Genomic DNA, 20569 nt, shown 5'->3' with positions numbered 1-20569 from the left:
GTTCTTTTGTACAAACTATGGAGCAAGTCGACCCACTCTCTGTCCTCCTTTGTGCCCCTGGATGGCTGCCCTCCGAGGAGCTGATTGTTGAGTGGGGAGGTTGCAAAATCAGGGGTCAGACCCCTGAAAGGGCTCACTGCCTGGTGACGCAGAAACGGTGGAGCTTGAACAAAACCATGACATGTGCCGATGACTGACGGCCGGCCTTCGCGTTAACCCTTCTCCTGCCCGACCCTCTGGAGGGGTGCAAACATGCACCAAGAACACCGTGCTTTCCTTCTGCTTGGTTGTCCCCACTGCCTTATCACCCACTACCTGTTCATGATTGCATGCTGACACGTCAAAAGCACAGGTGGATGGCTACGGTGCAGTAGCCAAGAATAATAACTTGAAAGGTAACTAAATTAGGTACTCGCAATGAACAATCGATCTTCCGCCAGATAAAAGAGGGGATGAGATCTTAGATGATTTTATAATAAGGCGCGATGTGTATAATTTATTTCCTGAGCACTTGCTTTCTCTCCCAGTAGCCATTTATATACTCGGTGCTCAATTCAATAAGGAATTCTAAACGTGCCAAGCGCAATTTTTCTTTCTCTTCCTTTATAGGAGAACGTCCGCAGAAACATTAGTGTCGGCCATCTACTCCTATCACATACGATCAAACCGACCTAGAGTTTCAGCACACTCACTCCCAAACGTATGTGACACGCATCAGAAGGGAACGAGATCTGGGTGATGTCAAAGGTTCACCAGTGTTTGTAATTTCATAACCCTTGAAATAAGGAAAAGAAAGAATAGCAGGCAACTTTCCAAAACACCTACTGATATTTACTCATGGAAAACAAATATTCCGGAGTGGGAGTTCCAATTCCAGCACACCATATAGTTCACAAAGCATTTTCACTTCAGGCAGCTAATAACCTTCCTAATGAAATCTGTTCGGCTTCGACTTGTTTTCACGGTCTGTAGAGAAGCACTTAAAATTAATCACATAGCCTTAATCTTTCCCTTTTGAGCACTAAATCATAGGCTGAGCACTAACTGTCCTCATTCGTTAGGTGCTTCTAATAGCATCTGCTTCAGTTTTGTTTTTTCCTGAATATTTTTCAAGCCAATGCCGTAATTTATTGTAGATGCAAGAAAGACCTCAACTTTCAAAGGACAGTCCTCTATTCCCAGAAGAGGCATCAGGGCAGACATTACCAGGCAGAGGTGAGCTAGAGCAAGAAGGCAAGGCTTGCTTTCTTTCTTTCTTTCTTTCTTTCTTTCTTTCTTTCTTTCTTTCTTTTAATTAAAAAAAAATGTTGATTTATTTTTGAGAGAGACAGAGCGCCAGTGGGGGAGGGGCAGAGAGAGGGGAGACACAGAATCCGAAGCAGGTTCTAGGCTCCGAGCTGTAGCACAGAGCCCGACGTGGGGCTCGAACCCACAAACCGCGAGATCATGACCTGAGCTGAAGTCAGAGGCTCAACCCATTGAGCCACCCAGGCACCCCAGAAAGGCAAGGCTTTCTATCAATGGTCATCACAAGTCAGCATTTATGCCAATCCCGGCCCTGGCTTTGGTAGTGGCTGTAAAACCTATTACTTCCTTATCATCTCTGGGTCTCCGTTACAGTGCAAAAAAGGGTAATTAATCCCTAGGCAGCAAACAACACAGATGGGTGTGGGAAACCGAAAAGAATTTTGAAAAAGTGTACAAAAATGTTCTGTCCTGTCCTTTTACGGTAAACCGGATGATTATGGCCCCGGCGGTGGTCCGGAGTTTGAGTGTCTCGAAGGGCCCGTGGCACACGCACAATGCGGTTGGAAGAACCCGGAGCATCCGTCTGTCCAGTGCAATTCAAAATTTCCTTGGCAAATGGGGTTGACCAATCAACATAGAACTGCTTCCTGGCACCGGTTGGAGACAAACACCCAAGCACGGGAACAACACCGTATTCTCAGAGGACAACGGGACCAATCGCAGCGCACCCGCCATCACTCGCCAGCGTTTGGCGGGTCCCTGTGACGCACCCCTGCATTTTTAGGCTTTCTTAAGGAATACCAACCGATATCAGAATGAAAACAGCAACCACAGAGAGAGTAAGTAACAAGAAGACCAGAGCTGCTACATAAAACCCTTAAACTGTTCTGCCTCTGGAGACCAACAGGACAACTACTTGCAACGGGTGTCAGATGATCCAGCGACTGTTATTCTAAATAAACGCACTGCTTATGGATTTGATCTCTGACATGACATAAGGGATTTCCCCCCAGAGTACAATTTGAGATGGTCAGTTATCGTCCAGGGGAAAAATACCATGGATGTATCACACTTATTGTAGCAAATGATGTGCAATAAAAAGTAGAAATAAAACTGATAAGTACAAAATATAATGTTTTAATCATACATGAACATGAAAACAAGGGAAGCATGTTCACATTTGGGACGTGACACTACAAACGTGATGTTGATCGTATGCGACTGGTAAAATCCTACGCAAATGCGTCAACGAGGCATCTTATGAGCAATCATTTCTTTTCCCTGCAGAAGCAACTCTCAGGCCACGCTCAAATGCATGCAAATATGGAAATCAGAAATAAAGAAATGTTAAAAAAAATAATAACTTAGGCAGACACAAATAAAAACCACCCCGTAGCGTCCAAGTGATGCATGTGTTTATGATCTTAATTACATTTAAGTATTAAAAAACGTTCACTGATCTCACAGTTTATTCTACAACATCCAAATCTTCAAACCTGCTGGAAGAAGTCCACAGTATAAGCCCGGGTGCGTCTGCCACCTTTGCCTGTGCTACTCAGGTAAGCCTCCGTGCAGTTACCTGAAAGTCAAAAGTCTCAGTTGTGACTTTCTGCAGGTCTGATGGGCATGCCACAGATAAAATCCGTTCTAACTCAGGAGGAGCTGGCCAGAGGTTAGAGCTGAATAGAGGGGCGCCTGGGTGGCTCGGTCGGTTGAGCGTCCGACTTCGGCTCCTGGCATGATCCACCAGTTCATGAGTTCGAGCCCCACGTTGGGCTCTCTGCGGTCAACATGGAGCCCACTTTAGATCCTCTGCCCCTGCCTCGCTCGCGCGCACGCTCTCTCTCTCTCTTTCCCCTCTCAAAAATAAATAAATAAATAAATAAATAAATAAATAAACAAACATTTTTAAAAAGCTTATTAAGAAAAAGGATACTTGATATCAAAATTTCCTCATTTATGCCCAGAAACGATCAAATCCCATCTGCACCAGGCAACAGAACCTTTTGAAAAGTGAATGATTCACAAGGTCTTTACTTTTAATTCACTGCCAAATAAGTAATTCGGCCTTTCACTGCACGAAGGGGGAAGCTGTTGGAAAGACAGCTACATGATCTATGTCAGAGACGTTGCTGGGAACCGTGGACTGAAAAGGCACCTTGAGAAGCACACGGTGAAGTCACAGTGTTGCCACACCACCCAGCCGTTTATCTATTTTGGTCTAGAGAACATCTGCGGGAGCGCCAAACCCCCAGGGCACACGGGGCTTTGAAGATGTGGGCCGCCATGCTAAGAATTGCGTCATCTTAAAAGAAAGATGGTCCCCTCAACCCTGCAACCAGGCTTCAAGACAATGTCTTGTCATGACTATGCAGGTGAGGCCCAGGCTTGTCAGGCACCTGCAGATTCTCTCAGTTTGTTCTGATCGTACTGACTAAGCACCGTGATTACAAGGAGTGGGCGGCTTCTCGAAGACAGGCTATTTACTAGAAATAAGTCCCCCCCCCCCAAATGGATATTATGTGTAAGCATTGTATTTATTTACTTACTTACTTGTTTATTCATTTTTTTTTTCAACGTTTATTTATTTTTGGGACAGAGAGAGACAGAGCATGAACAGGGGAGGGGCAGAGAGAGAGGGAGACACAGAATCGGAAACAGGCTCCAGGCTCTGAGCCATCAGCCCAGAGCCCGACGCGGGGCTCGAACTCACGGACCGCGAGATCGTGACCTGGCTGAAGTCGGACGCTTAACCGACTGCGCCACCCAGGCGCCCCAATGTTTATTCATTTTTGAGAGAGAGACAGAGAGAGAGAGAGAGAGAGAGAGAGCGCAAACAGGGGAGGGGTAGAGACAGAGAAGGAGACACAGATTCCGAAGCAGGCACCAGGCTCTGAGCTGTCAGCACAGAGCTGGATGCGGGGCTTAAACCCACGAACCATGAGACCATGACCTGAACCACCCAGGCACCCCCACGTTTAAGCATTTCAATAAGGACCTTAATGTCAAACCAGGGGGACTGACTCCCAGGGGCAAATAATACAAACTAATCAGCAGGCATTCAGAGCATGGGCTGTACCTTCTGCCTTGGTAGGTCGTCAGTTCTTCCTGAAGGATGGACGCTCGCTTTTGCAGAAAGTTAACCTAGAAAAAGACATCGTGTGTGAGCAGAGGTGAATATGGCTTCCGTGGCAGTAGCGTGCAACTAACGTGGTCAAATTTTATTCAGTTCTGGCAGTTGCCTGGATCAAATGCAGAAGATTCGTTGCATGTCAATGCTGTGTTTTTAACGTCTGGTCACACTGCATCCCTCCTGAAAATCCATCAGAGACCACAGAATCCATCTGAACTCCTGTCGCAGAGCCATTGGGACCTGGCCCCGGCCTCTCTTCGAGGCTCTACCTCTCCTCCCGTCCTCCCCCACCCCTCCCCACCCACTATGTCTTCCCCACCCTTTTGCCCTTTGGCGCGGGGCCTCCTCTCCCTTTGGAAAGCTTGGCTCACCATCTCCTATTTGTCCCCCGCTATTTGGTTCAAATGTCACTGCCCCTACCGACTTTCTTGACTCCTCCCCAACTGCCCACCGCATCCCAGGCAAGATCGTCAACAGCTCCATTATTAGCATAGCCTTGTGGGTTTGGGTTTTCATATCTCTCTCCCCGCCACCCCCCCCCCCCCCAACCTGAGAGCTCTTCTGGGTTAGGGAGGATGTTTCTTCGTCTCTGTGTCCCCAGTCTCTTTTCACAGGGCTGGGCATGAACCTGGTATTCACTAGTGTTTAAGGAATGGATGAGTGGGTAGAAAGAAAACGACTGTCTTCTGGAAACCTCCAGCCATCCTGGGGATTCCCTGAGGTTGGAGAGACAATATTTTGTAGTGGAAAGGGCCTAAGCTTCGTCTGAAGTTGGGCCACCTTGGGTTCAACTCCTGGCTTGGCCTCTGTGGCTCTAGGAAAGTTACTTAAGCTCTTGATGCCTCATCTGTGAAATGGGATTAATGACAGCTCCTTGCCAAGGTTATGAGGATAACGTGAAATGACTGATAGAAACTGCCTCGTGCAGAGCTCACAGCCGGTACCACCTCCCGCTCCCACTCCCCAGGGTGGGGGGTGCTGAGAGCTAGAGGAAACTGGTGGCTTAGCATAGGCTCTTAAATCAGATCTCTACAAAGTGATTTGTTTTTTGTTTTTTTTTTGAAGCATACATTTCTATATACCACTAAAGATACCTATATCACGTATAAATTCAAAAGCACCTTACACGGCCACATAGAAACGGTCTGGGGGTAACCTCTATGGCTTGATGTAATCAAGACTCAACGGTATTTGATCATTTCGGAATTGTTTACTCTTGCCTCTTTGGTCTGAACTGAAACCATGGCAACGGTTGGTTCTGAAACACAGGCAAGAGGATACAGCTGGCAGAAGAGCAAATGTGCTTTGCAAGGGAGGGAAGCGCAGTTTTTCGAAATGGGTACATATCCAAGGGGTCCCCTCGGTTTTGCTTACTTATAGTATCAGCCCAGTCTTAGTTCTGTCCAATTGCTCAAAAGACCCATGGGACAATTGATAATGTTGACAGATGCAAGGATTACACTGATTCGGCTTCCCTCCCCCCCGCCGTGCTTTGCCACTGGAATTCCAACAATTTTCAGAAAACACAGGCACCTGTGCTTTCAAACTAAATTTGCTCACTATATGGCCTGTGACTCCCCCACGCAGCTGCCAATTCTGAGGCCCTAACGCAGCTGGCAGCACTCCCTTTCTGGGTCAACATCCAGTTTTAGGAGGCTGAAGTGGCTTTTATTACAGTGAAATGATATGAATGATAACAGAAGCCCTGCAGGTGGATATCAGATTTCTTTTCTTTCTTTTCTTTTCTTTTCTTTTCTTTCTTTCTTTTTCTTTCTTTCTTTCTTTCTTTCTTTCTTTCTTTCTTTCTTTCTTTCTTTCTTTCTTTCTTTCTTTCTTTCTCTCTCTCTCTCTCTCTCTTCCTTCCTTCCTTCCTTCCTTCCTTCCTTCCTTCCTTCCTTCCTTCCTTCCTTCCTTCCTTCCTTCTTTCCTTTCTTTCTTTCTTTTTTTTCTTTTCTTTCTTTCCTTCCTTCCTTCCTTCCTTCCTTCCTTCCTTCCTTCCTTCCTTCCTTCCTTCCTTCTAAAAAAAAAAAAAACCCAAAACCCAAAAAACGAAAAACACAACAAAACCCTCCTCTGAAGGTGCCAGGCTATGGAAGCTCTCCTACAAAGTTAATGGGTAAACCACACTTCAAGGGGGGCTTTTCATGTAAATAAAGATGACTTAACCCTTTCTATGTCAACACTTTCCTGCAGTACTTATTTTTCTGTGTAGAAGCAAACAAGGCAACACTTAGCTGACGGAAGCAATGGCCGACGGTAGCAATGGCCAATGGAAGCAATGGCCAAAGGAAGCAATGGCAGGCGGAAGCAATGGCCAACAGAAGCAATGGCCGACAGTAGCAATGGCCAATGGAAGCAATGGCTGAAGGAAGCAATGGCCGACGGTAGCAATGGCTGACAGAAGCACATGTATGGAATGATGCAATGAACATTTCATTTTCAGAGAAGAGGCTTTTTACTGAGGGGAATGCATATGGGGCGGCTAAAATTTGCCCCATGCTCTGTCTCACATATTATAAAAAAGTGAATGTGACTATCGTTACCAAAATCGTTATCATTTCATGAATACATTTATCGAGCGCACACTATGTGACCAGCAGTACTCTCGGCACAGAGAGCAAAGATCTCTTTCTCTGATGGAGCTTTTCCAGAAAAAAAGTACGTTTTCATTTTTTTCCATTTCTTAACAGAGACACGATTTGCAAATATTTTCTCCTATTCCATGGTATGTCTCTTTGGTTTCTGCCTCTTGTTGCCTTTTGAAATACGAAGTTTTAAATTTTGTAAAGTCCAGTTCATCTGGTTGGTTGTTTTCGGTGTCATAGCTAAAAAACTCCCACCTGCCCAATGTACAAGGATTTTCTCCTTCATCTAAGAAGATTTCTTCTTAGAGTTTTCTTCTCTGAGTTTCCCTGTGGAAAACACGTGAGGAAGGACTCCAACTTCATTCTTTTTTCCATGGGAATTATCCGACTGCCCCTGCACTGTTCTATTTGTCCCTCAGTGGAACCGTCCTGCAACACTTGAAAATTAACTGACCAAAAATAGAAGGTTTTCCCCCCCACCCCCGGACTCTCAATTCCATTTCATTGACCTCTGTGTCTATCCCTTTGCCAATATTACACTGTCTTGATTATTACAGCCTCGTAGTGAATTCTGAAATTGGGAAGCGTGAGTCCTTCAAATTCATTCTGACTTTTTCAAGATGGTTTTGACTACTGTGGGTCCTCGCTATTGTTTTTCGTCATTCTCCGCCCTACAAGGATTCTTAGACACGTGAAGGCAATGCGATTGTCGTAAATTAAAACATGACGTTTTAAATTTCTGAGTGTATGAGTGGGAATGTGTGGATTCTTTCCCCTGTTAGAGTATAACAAGCTCATTGGCCTGGAGACACATAAAACGTGTTTACAGAAGCACGTGGAAAAAACTCACATTGGAAGTTGTTGAATTATTTTGAGCATCTAAATTTATATCAATCGTATCTCTCGTATTTCATAAACTCTACCAAGAACTACACATCTCAGCAAGAAATACACATTTCAGCAAGAATGTTTAACTGAATTGTTTGAATACCTTGTCATTATTCTGCTTGGAATTTAAAATGCATCTTGTTCTAACAACCACATAAAACACAGCAGAATAAAAATGCTTCTCATTTAACCATGGTTTCTGTTTCTCTGCACTTTCACAGTCAGAAATCAACAATGTGCCAAGGGATGGCATTTGGGGCCTGGTACCAAGAGTAAAAAGGGTGAGGCCGTACTAGAATGTGAGACTGTAAATGAGTAAAAGTAACCATAACTGAACTTTTCAATTTCATGGTGCTTTTAAGAGAATCTTACCGAGACAGTGAGTTCCAAAACCAGTAAGGAAAACATTCTCAAAACAAAACAAAAAACAAAAACAAAACCAAAAACAAAAACAAAACAAAAAAACCAAACCAAAACAAAAAAGCAAAAACAAACCTCAAACCAAAAACCGATTCATCCTGAGTTGCACGTTATGCTAGGATATGATATTACTTTTCGGCAGTCAGTTCCGAATTAAACTTATTTGTAAGGTCTGTTTTCAGGATACACACATCACCCGAACCCTTAGGAAAGGCCTTGATTCTAGTAATTACCTGTGACTTGAGGGAGGAAATGGTGTCTTCAAGCTCTTGCCTTAGAGATGCTGGCATCAATCCTTTGAATTTTGTTTCATATTCTTGCCGTATATAAGTTATCTGAAGTGGGAAAAAAAAAAAAAAGAAAGCTTATCGACGTCTCCACGGCAATGATCGTTTCAAATTTCAGGAATCTCGGGAGAATATCGATGTATCACAAAGCTAAGTTTGTTACACGTGGTCCATAAAGATGAAATGAGAGGAAACAAGAGTTACAAACCGAAAAAGGCATTCAGTCTGCCCTTGTGAGTCCGGGAGAGAAGTCCCTGAAACACTTTGTTTCTTTAAAATCCCCACTCGGGGCGCCTGGGTGGCGCAGTCGGTTAAGCGTCCGACTTCAGCCAGGTCACGATCTCGCGGTCTGGGAGTTCGAGCCCCGCATCAGGCTCTGGGCTGATGGCTCGGAGCCTGGAGCCTGTTTCGGATTCTGTGTCTCCCTCTCTCTCTGCCCCTCCCCCGTTCATGCTCTGTCTCTCTCTGTCCCAAAAATAAATAAAAAACGTTGAAAAAAAAATTAAAAAAAAATCCCCATTAACACAATTTATAGCGCTTGATAAGGAAACCACCTGTTCTCTCCTCGCCACTCAGGACAGACACGCTATGCTAATCTTCTCTTGCTCAGGATGTGGACTGTGATCATGACACATTGTGATCTGGGGACAACGTGTGGTGCGGTGTTGCTTGGATTAAGGCGCTTCTTCAACCTGGCTGGGCACCTGGGCGCTCGATATAATCCATAGGACTATGAAGATGGGAATGAAAGAGAATCTACACTGCCGGGTCTCCAGATCTCCTCAACACAGTGAGACAGGAGGAAGGAGAGTCTTTGGAGGGATGCACCTGCGCAGGGTAAAGAGGTACAAGAGGGTGAGCACGAATGCGAGTGTGTCTGTCTTGGTGTCTTTCTCTAGCTACGTTTATTTCTCTTCCTCCTAATCTGAGATGCAACGGAATTAAAAAACAAAAACAAAAACAAAAACCCGTTGCACGTGCTGTGTTTAACTTAACGGAATATTAAAGCTGAACGGCAGAGTACCCCTTAAATGATTCATCGGACGCATCTGGAAAGAAGGTAATATGCTATGAAAATACACGCACCTGGGCTCAGTTAGACACGTCTATGGACTTACTGAAGATACTTTAAAATCACCAGCCTTCGACTTCCACCTTTTCTTACGTTAAACTGGATTAAGAGATGTGTTCTAACAGTTCTTTTCACTGCCCACTAAAATTGCACAGCAAAGGTTCTAGAACGGGATTTTTCCATTTTTCGCAAAGCGTTTTTTGACCTATGTTATAATCTTGTGATTTACACCTAAAAACAGAAATAACGAAAAATAATCTCTCCCAGGGATGCAGTATTTGATCTTTCCCACCTTCTCTTCTTGGACTTAAGTTCAATAGTTACATCAAACGAAAGGCACAGGCAAAGCAAAACACGTACTTTATAACACAGATCTCAGGGGCAACATTTGTTGAGGATCCACAAGCTACTCTATTGACCTTATTTTTCTATCATTCAACACTGGCTCTGAAATTCTGAGCTGCTACTCTTAAAAGGGATTCCTGCGTGCTTTCTTGTATCCTTGTTTGTTTGGAGTGTCTACGTTTGAAAGACAACAGGGCTGGGTATAAGAGTGCCCAACCCCACTTCCTTTCCCTCGGAACCCTGGAGACGTTTCTCTTCAAGGTCTTCTGGCATCGCATGCACCTATGGCGAAGTCTGAAGGCAGGCTGATTTGTTTTCCATGTTGAACGTGACTTTCTTTCTTTGCTTCAGTGCCCACATGATTTTCTTTTTCTTCGATGCAGGAGCTTCACTGGGATAGGTTTTGGTACTAACGACAGCCAGTGTTCGTGAGAACACGGTGTGTTCCCTTTCATGCAGTTCTTTGAAGAATAGTTTCGTGGGGCCATCTCTCCTCAGTTTCAAGTACGTTGGAGGTGAAGGCCAAGCACATCAGCTCTTGGGTTAAACCTCCTTGTTCCTCTGGACTCCCCTGCCCCCACTTCACTTTTCATATCTGATGGTCACCCTCTATTGGAGGCGGGGCTGTAGATGGCAGAGAACTGTGGGTGAACGAGACTGCCCTGTGATCGCCCCTATCACATCCCTTTTTAAATCCAGCATGCTGTATTTTCCACCTTCAACTGAGGACCAGACATTTCTACTTCCTGTCTGCTATTCCTTTGTTTTTATTTCACTGAATCTAAGTAAATGAGCTCTTGGAAAATCTGAAATTACCTCACTTATGAATGAGACTATGAATCAGGAAAATACTACTACTATCCTGCCTTCTTAAACCCATTATCTTGAATTTAAAAATCATCATACCAAGCAGAATCCTGTTACTTGAATAAAGTCACAGAAAACTTTAATCTGTTTTTTGCTCTATTTACAAGGCTGATAATGTTACCACTAGCAAACACTTATTGAGTACTTTCAGTGCGCCAGATGCAATTCTGAGTGCTTTAGTAAGCGGTTAGTGCTTCTGACAACCCAGGGAAGGAAGCACAGAGAGGTGAGCCAGGATTTGAACTCAAGGAGTCTGATTCTCAAGTACGTACTCTCAGGCACTATGCTCTGCTGTTTCTCAAATAATCTCTCCAAATGCTGAAATGTTTTTTCCACCCCAAAAGCAAAAGGACGTCACAGACACAACCAGTTCGAGAAGTTTCATCCACTACACAGCAGTGCTCTCCTCAACGTAACGGGGGCTATGAGAAGGGGGCAGATGTATTACCGCCCTTCCAGACTTCCATCTAGTCTTTGTGGGTTTTTCGGGTTTTTTTGGATGACTGTAATAACAACAATGATGACAATAATTGCTTCCCCATACTTTCCCCTTGGCTTAACATTTTTTAAAACATTTTTTAAAGTTTATTTATTTTGAGAGAGAGAGAGAGAGAGAGAGAGTGGGGAGGGGGAGTTAAGCGCCCAGTGGCTTACCACTTGAATCGAAGATTTATAAATAAGACTAATTTCAAACATCTATATAAGTGCAATGGACATATTGACCTAAACCACAAGCTCCATAAATCCCCCACGTAAGCAGACATTTTAAGGTCTGACCTGTGAGTGAAGGCTGTATCTAAGTTTGTCATATGGCAAAATGAGCAAGAGGAGGGAAAGAATTAGCTTATTTGCCTTCATATCACTTTTGACTCCAGCTACTATTTTTTTTTTTTTTTTTTATTTTTATTTCTGGGACAGAGAGAGACAGAGCATGAACGGGGGAGGGGCAGAGAGAGAGGGAGACACAGAATCGGAAACAGGCTCCAGGCTCTGAGCCATCAGCCCAGAGCCCGACGCGGGGCTCGAACTCACGGACCGCGAGATCGTGACCTGGCTGAAGTCGGACGCTTAACCGACTGCGCCACCCAGGCGCCCCTCCAGCTACTATTTTACCCAGGATGTGTCTGAGGGGGAATAATGTGGGAGTGATAACCTTTATCTAGAAACTAATCACAAACTGTGAGCTGCTACCTATGCTAATCTCCCTCCCTTTCCCTGTCTTCCCACATTTCCCTGGTGACCTGAATCCGGCCTTACCACAGATCAAGAAGCAGAAAGAAGCAGAGTGGATCTGAGCAAGGGATTTGATGGACATACGTTCCTTTTCCTAAGGGAAATGCAAGTTTTTACGTAGAAATCTAGTTTGTTATTAGGCTTGAATATTAATTTCCATTAGCATACACTGTCCAATTACACTAGTGAGCGCTATGTTAGTTTATGAAATACAGAAGCATTTGAGGACCGCTCTCACTTGAGTAATTCTGGAAAGGAAGAGCCAGGGCTGTTTTGGCTCATTTCCAACCCACCTCACCACTCCCACCTCCCTCTAAAAGCTTCCACATTCCTCGGCCACACCACACCAAACAGACATAAGCCTCCCTCTCTCCCTCTTTTCCTTCCCTTTCTTCCTTTTGGCAGAAAAACATTAGGAAACCTAGGATCATGACAGATGGTGACATTCCTGTAATGTAGCAAGACCCCTGTATGCCCAGTGGAAATGGTGTATGAATAACATGGCACCCATGTGACCAAAGATAGCTGTGCTCTGCACCATGGCAACAGATTGCCCACCTTTCCCTTGAAGGCATAGCACTGACAGTATTTCCTTCAATTTCTAAAATGGACCATGAAGACTGAGAACACCCATGACTAGAGTTCAGCGTTACACTTCGGTTAAATGTATATCCTGGGTAATCGGACAAATACTCATTTGCATAAATAAGAGTCCACAGAGCGTACAGAATAGGTAGTCGACTTGCGCCAGTAGGGTCTCTGGAGATAAAAATTCAAAGTGATGCCGAGCAAAGTGAAGCTTGGAAATCTTATAATTTTCCTAAAAATATGGAAGGAGCACTAAAGCGTATTTTGTGGTGTTTTTATTGAAAAACACTATCAACTAGTCACGTCGAGATGTCCAGTCCACGTCCAATATGTCATCTTCCTGTCGCGTAACAAAGCAAGTAAGATACAAGTGTGAAGCTTTGTACAAACAACTTGAGGGCCTCAGCCACAGCGTATTTGATTGCAAGCTCCAGTGTGCCCGATACGGCATTCACTTTTGAAGAGGCGAGGAAAGGGCCACTGGCGGCCACTGGTGTTGCTTTGTCATGTGTCTCTGCACAGCCATTTGTAATTGTCTTCTGAGGTAAGACTGAAGCAGTTCAGGAAAATAAGTGTGCTTGATATTACCTTACACAATCCAACCAAGCATTTCTGGGATCCGTTCAGCAGAGGGAGAAGGGAAACTAAGTCACAATTCTACTGATGGCATCTCTGAAATGTCTCCTCACTTCTCTGCGTTGCTCCTGGGACCAGTCCAGTCTGGATGCCTTCATCTTGTACCTGGCCCACTGCAATACTGGTATGTTGGTTTTGGGTTTTGATTCAAATTTTCTTAACATTGAAACTGGAACTCAGAGGCGCCTGGGTGACTCAGTAGGTTAAGTTCCAACTCTTGATTTGGGCTCAGGTCATGATCTCACAGTTCGTGAGATTGAGCCCTGTGTCGGGCTCTGTGCTGATGGCATGGAGCCTGCTTGGGATTCTGTCTCCCCCTCTCTCTTCGCCCCTCCCCTGCTCATGCTGTCTCTCTCTCAAAGTAAATAAATAAACATTAAAAAAAATAAAATTAAAATTGAATCCTTTAAAAGGCCAACAGGGTCCTGTCCAGTCCGGCCCCTATCCACCTCGTATTCCTGTCACTTGAGGGTCCCCTCACTTCCAGACACCAGACCGGACGGCTTCTTTCTGTCCACTCACCAGGTTCCCAGGCGCTTGTCCTCACAACAGGCCTTTCTCATCTTCCTCTCCTTACTTTCCCATCCCGTGGGGCCTTGCTGTTCCTCCACCTAGATCTCTGGGCATGAGGGTCCTGAAGTGTGGTGATCTCAGGGGTGCTATCCACCCAAGCACCCGGCGCAGGGACCTTGGCAGGCCCTGGTCAGGACGTTGCATCTGGGGCAACCACCTTCCAACTTCAGATGGGCTGGAGCCCCTCACTGTGGCAGGCAGCAGCTTTCCTCAGTTTCCTTTTGGGAACGGAGGCCACACCAGCCCTTGCTTTCAAGCTGCGACCCAGTCTCTTGTCATCTACCTGGCAAGGAGCCCTCTCAGCGCTTTTGTTCCCCGTTACCCCTGGGATTTTCGTCCCAGCTGCCTCTGCCTGCTGATGGGCTCAGGACCCTGTACTCATGGTTTTGGCTTCACTCGCCACTCTGGGGTTCTGTTCTGTTTCCAGGTCACGTGCATGGATGTCCATCCTACTTCTGACACCAAATACATTTTACTTTTCTCTTTTTATATTTTGCCAGTCATCATTGAGTGTTTGGAGCAGAGGGGGTGCCTCATAACTTGACCATATAGAGCCATCTTGTGCAAAGGGGCAGACCATAACCTGCCTTTTAACTTAATATAGTCAACTGTGGGAGTTAAGAACCCAGACTCTGGAGTGGGAATGTTGGAGATGAATCTGCGTTCCTAACTGCATGCCCTGGGAAGGTTAACTTCTCTCTGCCTCCACTTCTTTTTCAGGAAAATGGGAATTATAACTTCTTGAGACTGCTGTGGGGATTAGATGACTTAACACATGTGAAGTTTTACAAGAGTGGCACTTAGTAAATGTTCAATAAATGTTAGTTATCCTTACACCATGTATTGGAGACTATACACATATATTTCATTATATTATATACATGTGTGTTATGAAATTACACACACACACACACACACACACACACATATATTTCATTTAGCCAAGCCTCCATCATTAGACTTTTTGATTTCTAATTATTTGTAATAGCAGAAATCCTGATAACAAATTATTTAAATTATTTGCATATATTCATGATTAACTTGAGGGCTCCATTTAAATCTCCTTTTGCATTTTTTAGTATCTACTGATTGAGAAAGTACATAATGACAAACACCTTCTAAGAATTCAGAATCAACTTTAAGTGAACTTGTATTTAGTAACTAAAATCATCTACATGCATTTGGAAAGTAGTAGTAAGTGTTCTTGAGCCATATTATTTATCCAGGCTACTGACAATGATTGGTGTATGTATGAATTTTCTCGACCCTTCCTTGCCAATAGCCCTGGCCCACAGGTGCGGAATCATTGCTTCATGCTGCATGATTTAAGGCAAGAATCTCAGCTCCAGGGGCGCCTGGGTGGCGCAGTCGGTTAAGCGTCCGACTTCAGCCAGGTCACGATCTCGCGGTCCGTGAGTTCGAGCCCCGCGTCAGACTCTGGGTTGATGGCTCGGAGCCTGGAGCCTGTTTCCGATTCTGTGTCTCCCTCTCTCTCTGCCCCTCCCCCGTTCATGCTCTGTCTCTCTCTGTCCCAAAAATAAATAAAAACGTGGAAAAAAAAATTAAAAAAAAAAAAAAAAAAAGAATCTCAGCTCCAAACTCTCCCTCCATCCAGCCTGGATTTCTACCAATTAGATACATATTGGCATGGGGGAAACTGTCAGATGCTTCTTCTCATTACGGGTTAATGTGTTCAGAACGATGTCCTTCTCACACCTGGCTTAGCTCAACGCCATAAAGCAAAGTGGGTTTGACTGCTCAGAGTAGATTGAAGGGTTGGAGACGAGGGAAAGGGCAAGAGGGAGATTTGGAGCACAGTAGATACTCTGGGAGAAGGGGAACGTGGTGGGGGCACTGCAGGAGGGGGTTTGGAGTAAGTGCAGAACATCAAAAAGATGCTGGGCTGCCGAAGGGCGGTGACAAGCAGGTACGAGGAGGGCAGGAGAGGGACACAGGGAAGGAGGCTGCTGGGGGGATCCGATATAAGGCGAACAGAAATGTGGGGGATGTGTCTGAGTGATGGGCCTTTGTGCAGCAAAAAGTTTTTGCGGGGGCTTTTTAGGGGAGTGAGTCTATAAAACTCATTGGTTTGATATTGAATTCCAATGTGGTTTAAAGAATAAGAATGGGGGCACCTGGGTGGCGCAGTTGGTTAAGCGTCCGACTTCAGCCAGGTCACGATCTCGCGGTCCGTGAGTTCGAGCCCCGCGTCGGGCTCTGGGCTGATGGCTCGGAGCCTGAGCCTGTTTCAAATTCTGTGTCTCCCTCTCTCTCTGCCCCTGCCCCGTTCATGCTCTGTCTCTCTCTGTCCCAAAAATAAAAAAAATAAATGTTAAAAAAAAAAAAAAAAAGAATAAGAATGAAAGAAATTGTAGTGAATGATGGTACCAAAAAAAAAAAAAAAAAAAAAAAAGAAAAAAGAAAAAAAAAGCTCTGGTGCAGCTGAGAAAAAATGCTCTGCCTTCTAAGAAATTTCATTTTTATTGGGGTTAAGGTATTATGTGTTGCCACAGCAACTGCCAAGAGAGATCCATTTTAAGAAGGGCGCTCTGCGGCAAAGCTGGTGTACTTTGATTCTGGAGAACAAGGTGGAAATGTAGAAGTAACCATAATTTTCTCAACAGTCTCCGAAATAGTCATTTCCCCCTCTTTCTTCAATATGGTTTTTTCTTACGGTTCTTTATTCCGACCGGCGTAGCCTCCACGCCCCGCACGTAGGGACCAGTGTCCGCCCCAAGGGGGTGACGCCTGGTGCCGACTGGGCCCGAACCTCTCAGGAAAGGGGGTGGCTGACTAACGAAGCAGCCACCGACCCCTATATGGTGGGAGGAGAGCGTGAACTAGTTTCTGGAAAGGGCTCTGGTTTTAGGAGGCAGGAACACTTTTCCGGTACTGTGGAGGAAATGGTGGCCTGGGGATGAAGACCACGGTTCAAACCTAGCACTTTAATTAGGTTTGGATGCTCTGAATCCAGATTTGGGTAGGTGAAAAAATTCCTGACACCGAAAAAGAAATGTGGGTCTGAGAATTTACACATACAGAAAAGACGGGAAGCAGGTACGATAATCGGAAAATTACCAATAAACTGCCCAAATCTGCCCACGAATCAAAGGCTTAACTATCTAATAAAAAGACTGGGGTTGTGCCGTGAAATAAACATTTGCAAACATTAAAATTTGAGGGGATGTTTGGTATGTAAGCTGTACCCTTTCCCTCCTGATGGAGAAGAAAAAGCTGAAATTGTATTTTTGGGCTCCTATAAACGAATGCGGTCTTTGGAGGTACTCATTTGGAATTGCACAAGATACATGTTGTGGATATTTGTTTCACCCTTCAGCATTCATTTAAGGGTCTTCCAATTGCTGGAATACATCCCCCGCACACACGCTGTCCCATCCAAGGTCACAGCGATAGAGTATGTGACAAGGCCTAGGCAATCATCACATCATCTTCCCCCTATGCTGGGATCATTTGGGGCCTGGATACATGATCCAAGTTCAGGTAAGCAGAGTCACCAAGGGTCAGGAGACAAACTCTCTCATCCACTAGACTTCACCCAGGGGGATGTCCTTCTGGGGTTGTGGCCGCCATCTTGCTACCACAGAGTGAAAGCTGGACTGAGGGGGAGCCAATCCAGAGGAAGAAGAGCTGAAAACTAGAGAGAGGGAGAGAGAGAGAAATGGGGCCCTTGGTCAAGCTGAACCTGAAGCTAGCCCCGTCCTGACATTTTTCAGTTGGGGTTGCGTTTTCTGTCACACGCAACAAAAATAGTCCTGACTGAACCAACGCGGAGTATGTAAAACATTAGCTTGCATCTATGTGTTGCGTCTGTTTGACCAGGGGTCAGCAAATTTGGGCCTACAGGCCAAACGTGGCCCACCACCTATTTTTGTCAATAAAGCTTTATTGGAACCCAGTCATGCTCATTTGCTTCCCCGTTAGCTACGGCTGCTTTCGCGTGCATTGATCGCTCAGGCCGAGCTGTGCGATCTCGACAGAGACCCGACGGCCTGCTGAGCCTAAACCATTTTCTGTGTAGCCCTTCACAGAAAGTCGGCTGATCCTTGCACAAGGCTGAGAAACCCAAGGCAGGGACCGGACTTGTTCTGCCGAGTGCTGAGGCCGCAGCATTTGTCTCAGCGCCTGGCAGACGGTAGCAGCTCGGTCAATATTTGTGGAGTGCACGAACGAATCCGACCTCACGGCACACAGGGTTGAAAGCCAGTCTCTGTCTCAAGACGACAGGGTCTTCAGAATGTTGAGGAAACTAATCACAAAACCTCTCCCCAAATACAGAGAGCAGATGCTGTCATCACAGCCTGCAATTTTTAATCGGCACTGTGGCTACACAGCAGGCCAGCGTCAGGGCTGAGAACATCTGAGGCAAACACGAGGCCTGTGGGGCTGCTGAGGTTCACCCTGAAGGAGAGGAGTTGGCTTCGCCCGTGTTCTGTCCCCTCCTCTGGCTTCTTCCCCCTTCCTCTCACTACCAGACTTTTTATAGGGTTGCAACATTAAATGACTCATGCCTCTTAGCTTGTATGTTTGTTTTCTCCTGAAATTAAACGCTGGCTCTTTTCTCACTGGAATATATTATTTTGGCTTCTGTTCCTAATGGTTTTCTTCCTGATGATACCGTTCCTGCTACTTTTCTTCGCATAGGTCGCTGTATACTATGAACACACCCTCACTTCAAAGAAAGGCTGGTACGAGGTCTGAGAGGATTATGACGCGTGTGCCAATTCTGGAGGCAGGGACTGAGAAAGGCTGAGTGTGGGAGCCTGGGGAGGTACACGCTGCAGAACGGGGACACCGAGCGGAGGGCCGAGTTCACGGGAGTTAAAGGGAAGCCATATGTCCACTTGCCTTGGGAAAAGTACATCTCTGAACGGGTTTGGAGAGGACACCTTGGGGAGGGACAGGGCTCCTAGAAGTGCCCGGCCTTCCCCTCAGAGACAGAGTTCTGGGTCAGCTCTTTCTGGTTGGGGCCAGACCTTGTGAAAAGGTCATGTCTGTCAACGCAGGGCCAAAACCCCAACCGAGGGGGGGAGGTTGTTAATAGGAGACCCAGGAAGACTTGGGGAGCGAGACTGGTATTCAGTAAGGCCGGTTTGGGTTTTGGAGTCCACTGGACATTTACTCTTTGTACCCTGGAGTAAGGTCGGAAGACACGGCATGTAGTAAATGCTCAGCGAACGTTGTTTTAATGAGTTAATGACGGAACAAAGCTGTGGGCGAATAGGTAGCTGGGACCTGGAAATTACGGAGGGCAGCAAAAGTCACCCCCCATGAGTTTCAACTGAATGTAACAGAAAATGAGGGGAGATCAACACTTTAAATACCTGAGGTGCTAGGGGACTGTATTAAGGAATTGATAACCCTCCATGTATTATGAAGACGCTGTTCAATCCTTCCATAAAGTCTGGGAGACAGAGGATAGCCTACCCATTTCACAGATGAAGAAACAGGCCCACAGTGAGTGAGTACTAGAACCAGGCCGAAGCCAGATATGTAAACCTGCACTGGGCCCGCTCATTACTGGGAGGTGGGGGGTGAGGAGGATTAATCTGGAAGCGTTGAGAGAAATCTGAAGGGAGACAGCCTGGGGCTCAGGGACAGTGGGAGCGGCTGTAGTGATGTAGGACAGGGAGAGCTCTGGTCTGAAGGCAGGGCTGTGGGAAGGTCCTACAACAGAAGCTGATGATGAACTGGCTTGTAAAAAATAAAAGCGAGAGGTGAGTTGGAAGAGAATTCAGGCCTCAGCCACGTGCCCAGAAGAGCGATGGCGCTGGGGAGAAGGGGTAATGGGTGGCGGGGGCCCGTCTCTGCGCGTGTGGGAGAGAAGACATGGCTTCGGGTCTCATTTACTTAGTCTGAGGTGCCGGGGAGACGTTGACGAAGAAAAGCCAAGGGGGCTGATGAGGATGGCCAGGATTGGAGGTCCGAGAGCCCTAGGCTGGAAAAGCAAGGTGAAGCCTTGGGAACGGACGGGCTCTCTGAAGGGGGAAGGAGAGACTAAGAACCTGCCAGGAGCAGAGAATCATCCCCAAGGGGCTCCACCATTCAGGGTGCGGGAGCACTGGAATGAGAGATAGATCAGGAATGGTGGGAGAAAGGCAGGGGAGTGGGGAGCTCGGCCTTGAATTTCGCAGGAGGGGCCGCTGCCGGGAGGCCAAGGATCATGGCCATCATCGCCTCCCATGTTGTCACGACACGTGAAACAAAGCCATCTAGACAGCGTATCAGCCCTGAGGGATTTGGGTGAACAGCCACGCTACAACTAAAGAGAGTGTGGGATGATGGGATTAGTCCGTTGATAAATGTGTTGTTTCCCATTTTAAAAGCAAAAATTACAGCAGGGGTGTCCGCATTCTCACGTTCCGTTAAATATCATCCCAAATAGCTGATTTAGTCGGAGCTCTCTGACCCGGTTTGAGGGCATTTTTTGAAAGAGGCAAGCTACGAGTGCTCTTTCTTTTCTGCATATTTAAACTCTTGACAATTATAAATAAGTTAAACCTCTCCCTCAAAGTACCAATTATCTCCTTATGTTTGAGAAGGCACGTCTTGCCAGATATGGCATTCTATACAAAACACAAAACGGGAACACAAAGGCGGCCATTGTCCTACTGGTGTGCCCGGGATTTACTTAGGCAGCTCCTAATGAGGGTTTTGTGCCTGAATCCCCTTACCT

General features: G+C 45.9%; 1 protein-coding gene across 18 annotated transcripts in view; it reads right to left on the bottom strand.

Moving 5' to 3' along the window:
- The window catches only part of CEP112 (centrosomal protein 112), a 481908-nt gene that overhangs the window by 47716 nt on the left and 413623 nt on the right, over positions 1–20569 (bottom strand). For 16 of the 18 annotated variants that reach the window (XM_086687813.1, XM_086687819.1, XM_086687816.1 and 13 more), the window contains 3 exons: positions 8508–8609; positions 4328–4392; positions 2366–2827 (listed from right to left, as the gene is read on the bottom strand). In XM_086687813.1, coding sequence (XP_086543939.1) covers positions 2824–2827; positions 4328–4392; positions 8508–8609 — 171 coding nt within the window. In that variant the 3' untranslated portion in view covers positions 2366–2823. Of the gene's footprint in view, positions 1–2365; positions 2828–4327; positions 4393–8507; positions 8610–20569 lie in introns of those variants that run through there. The other 2 variants (XR_015244252.1, XR_015244253.1) reach the window with 2 other exon arrangements.

This window comes from Puma concolor, chromosome E1, assembly GCF_028749965.1.
Source record: "Puma concolor isolate L17-30 chromosome E1, mPumCon1.1.hap2, whole genome shotgun sequence".
NCBI lineage: Eukaryota > Metazoa > Chordata > Mammalia > Carnivora > Felidae > Puma > Puma concolor.
The sequence above is the reverse complement of the archived record's forward strand: the minus strand, read 5'-3'. Positions and strand labels throughout refer to the sequence as shown.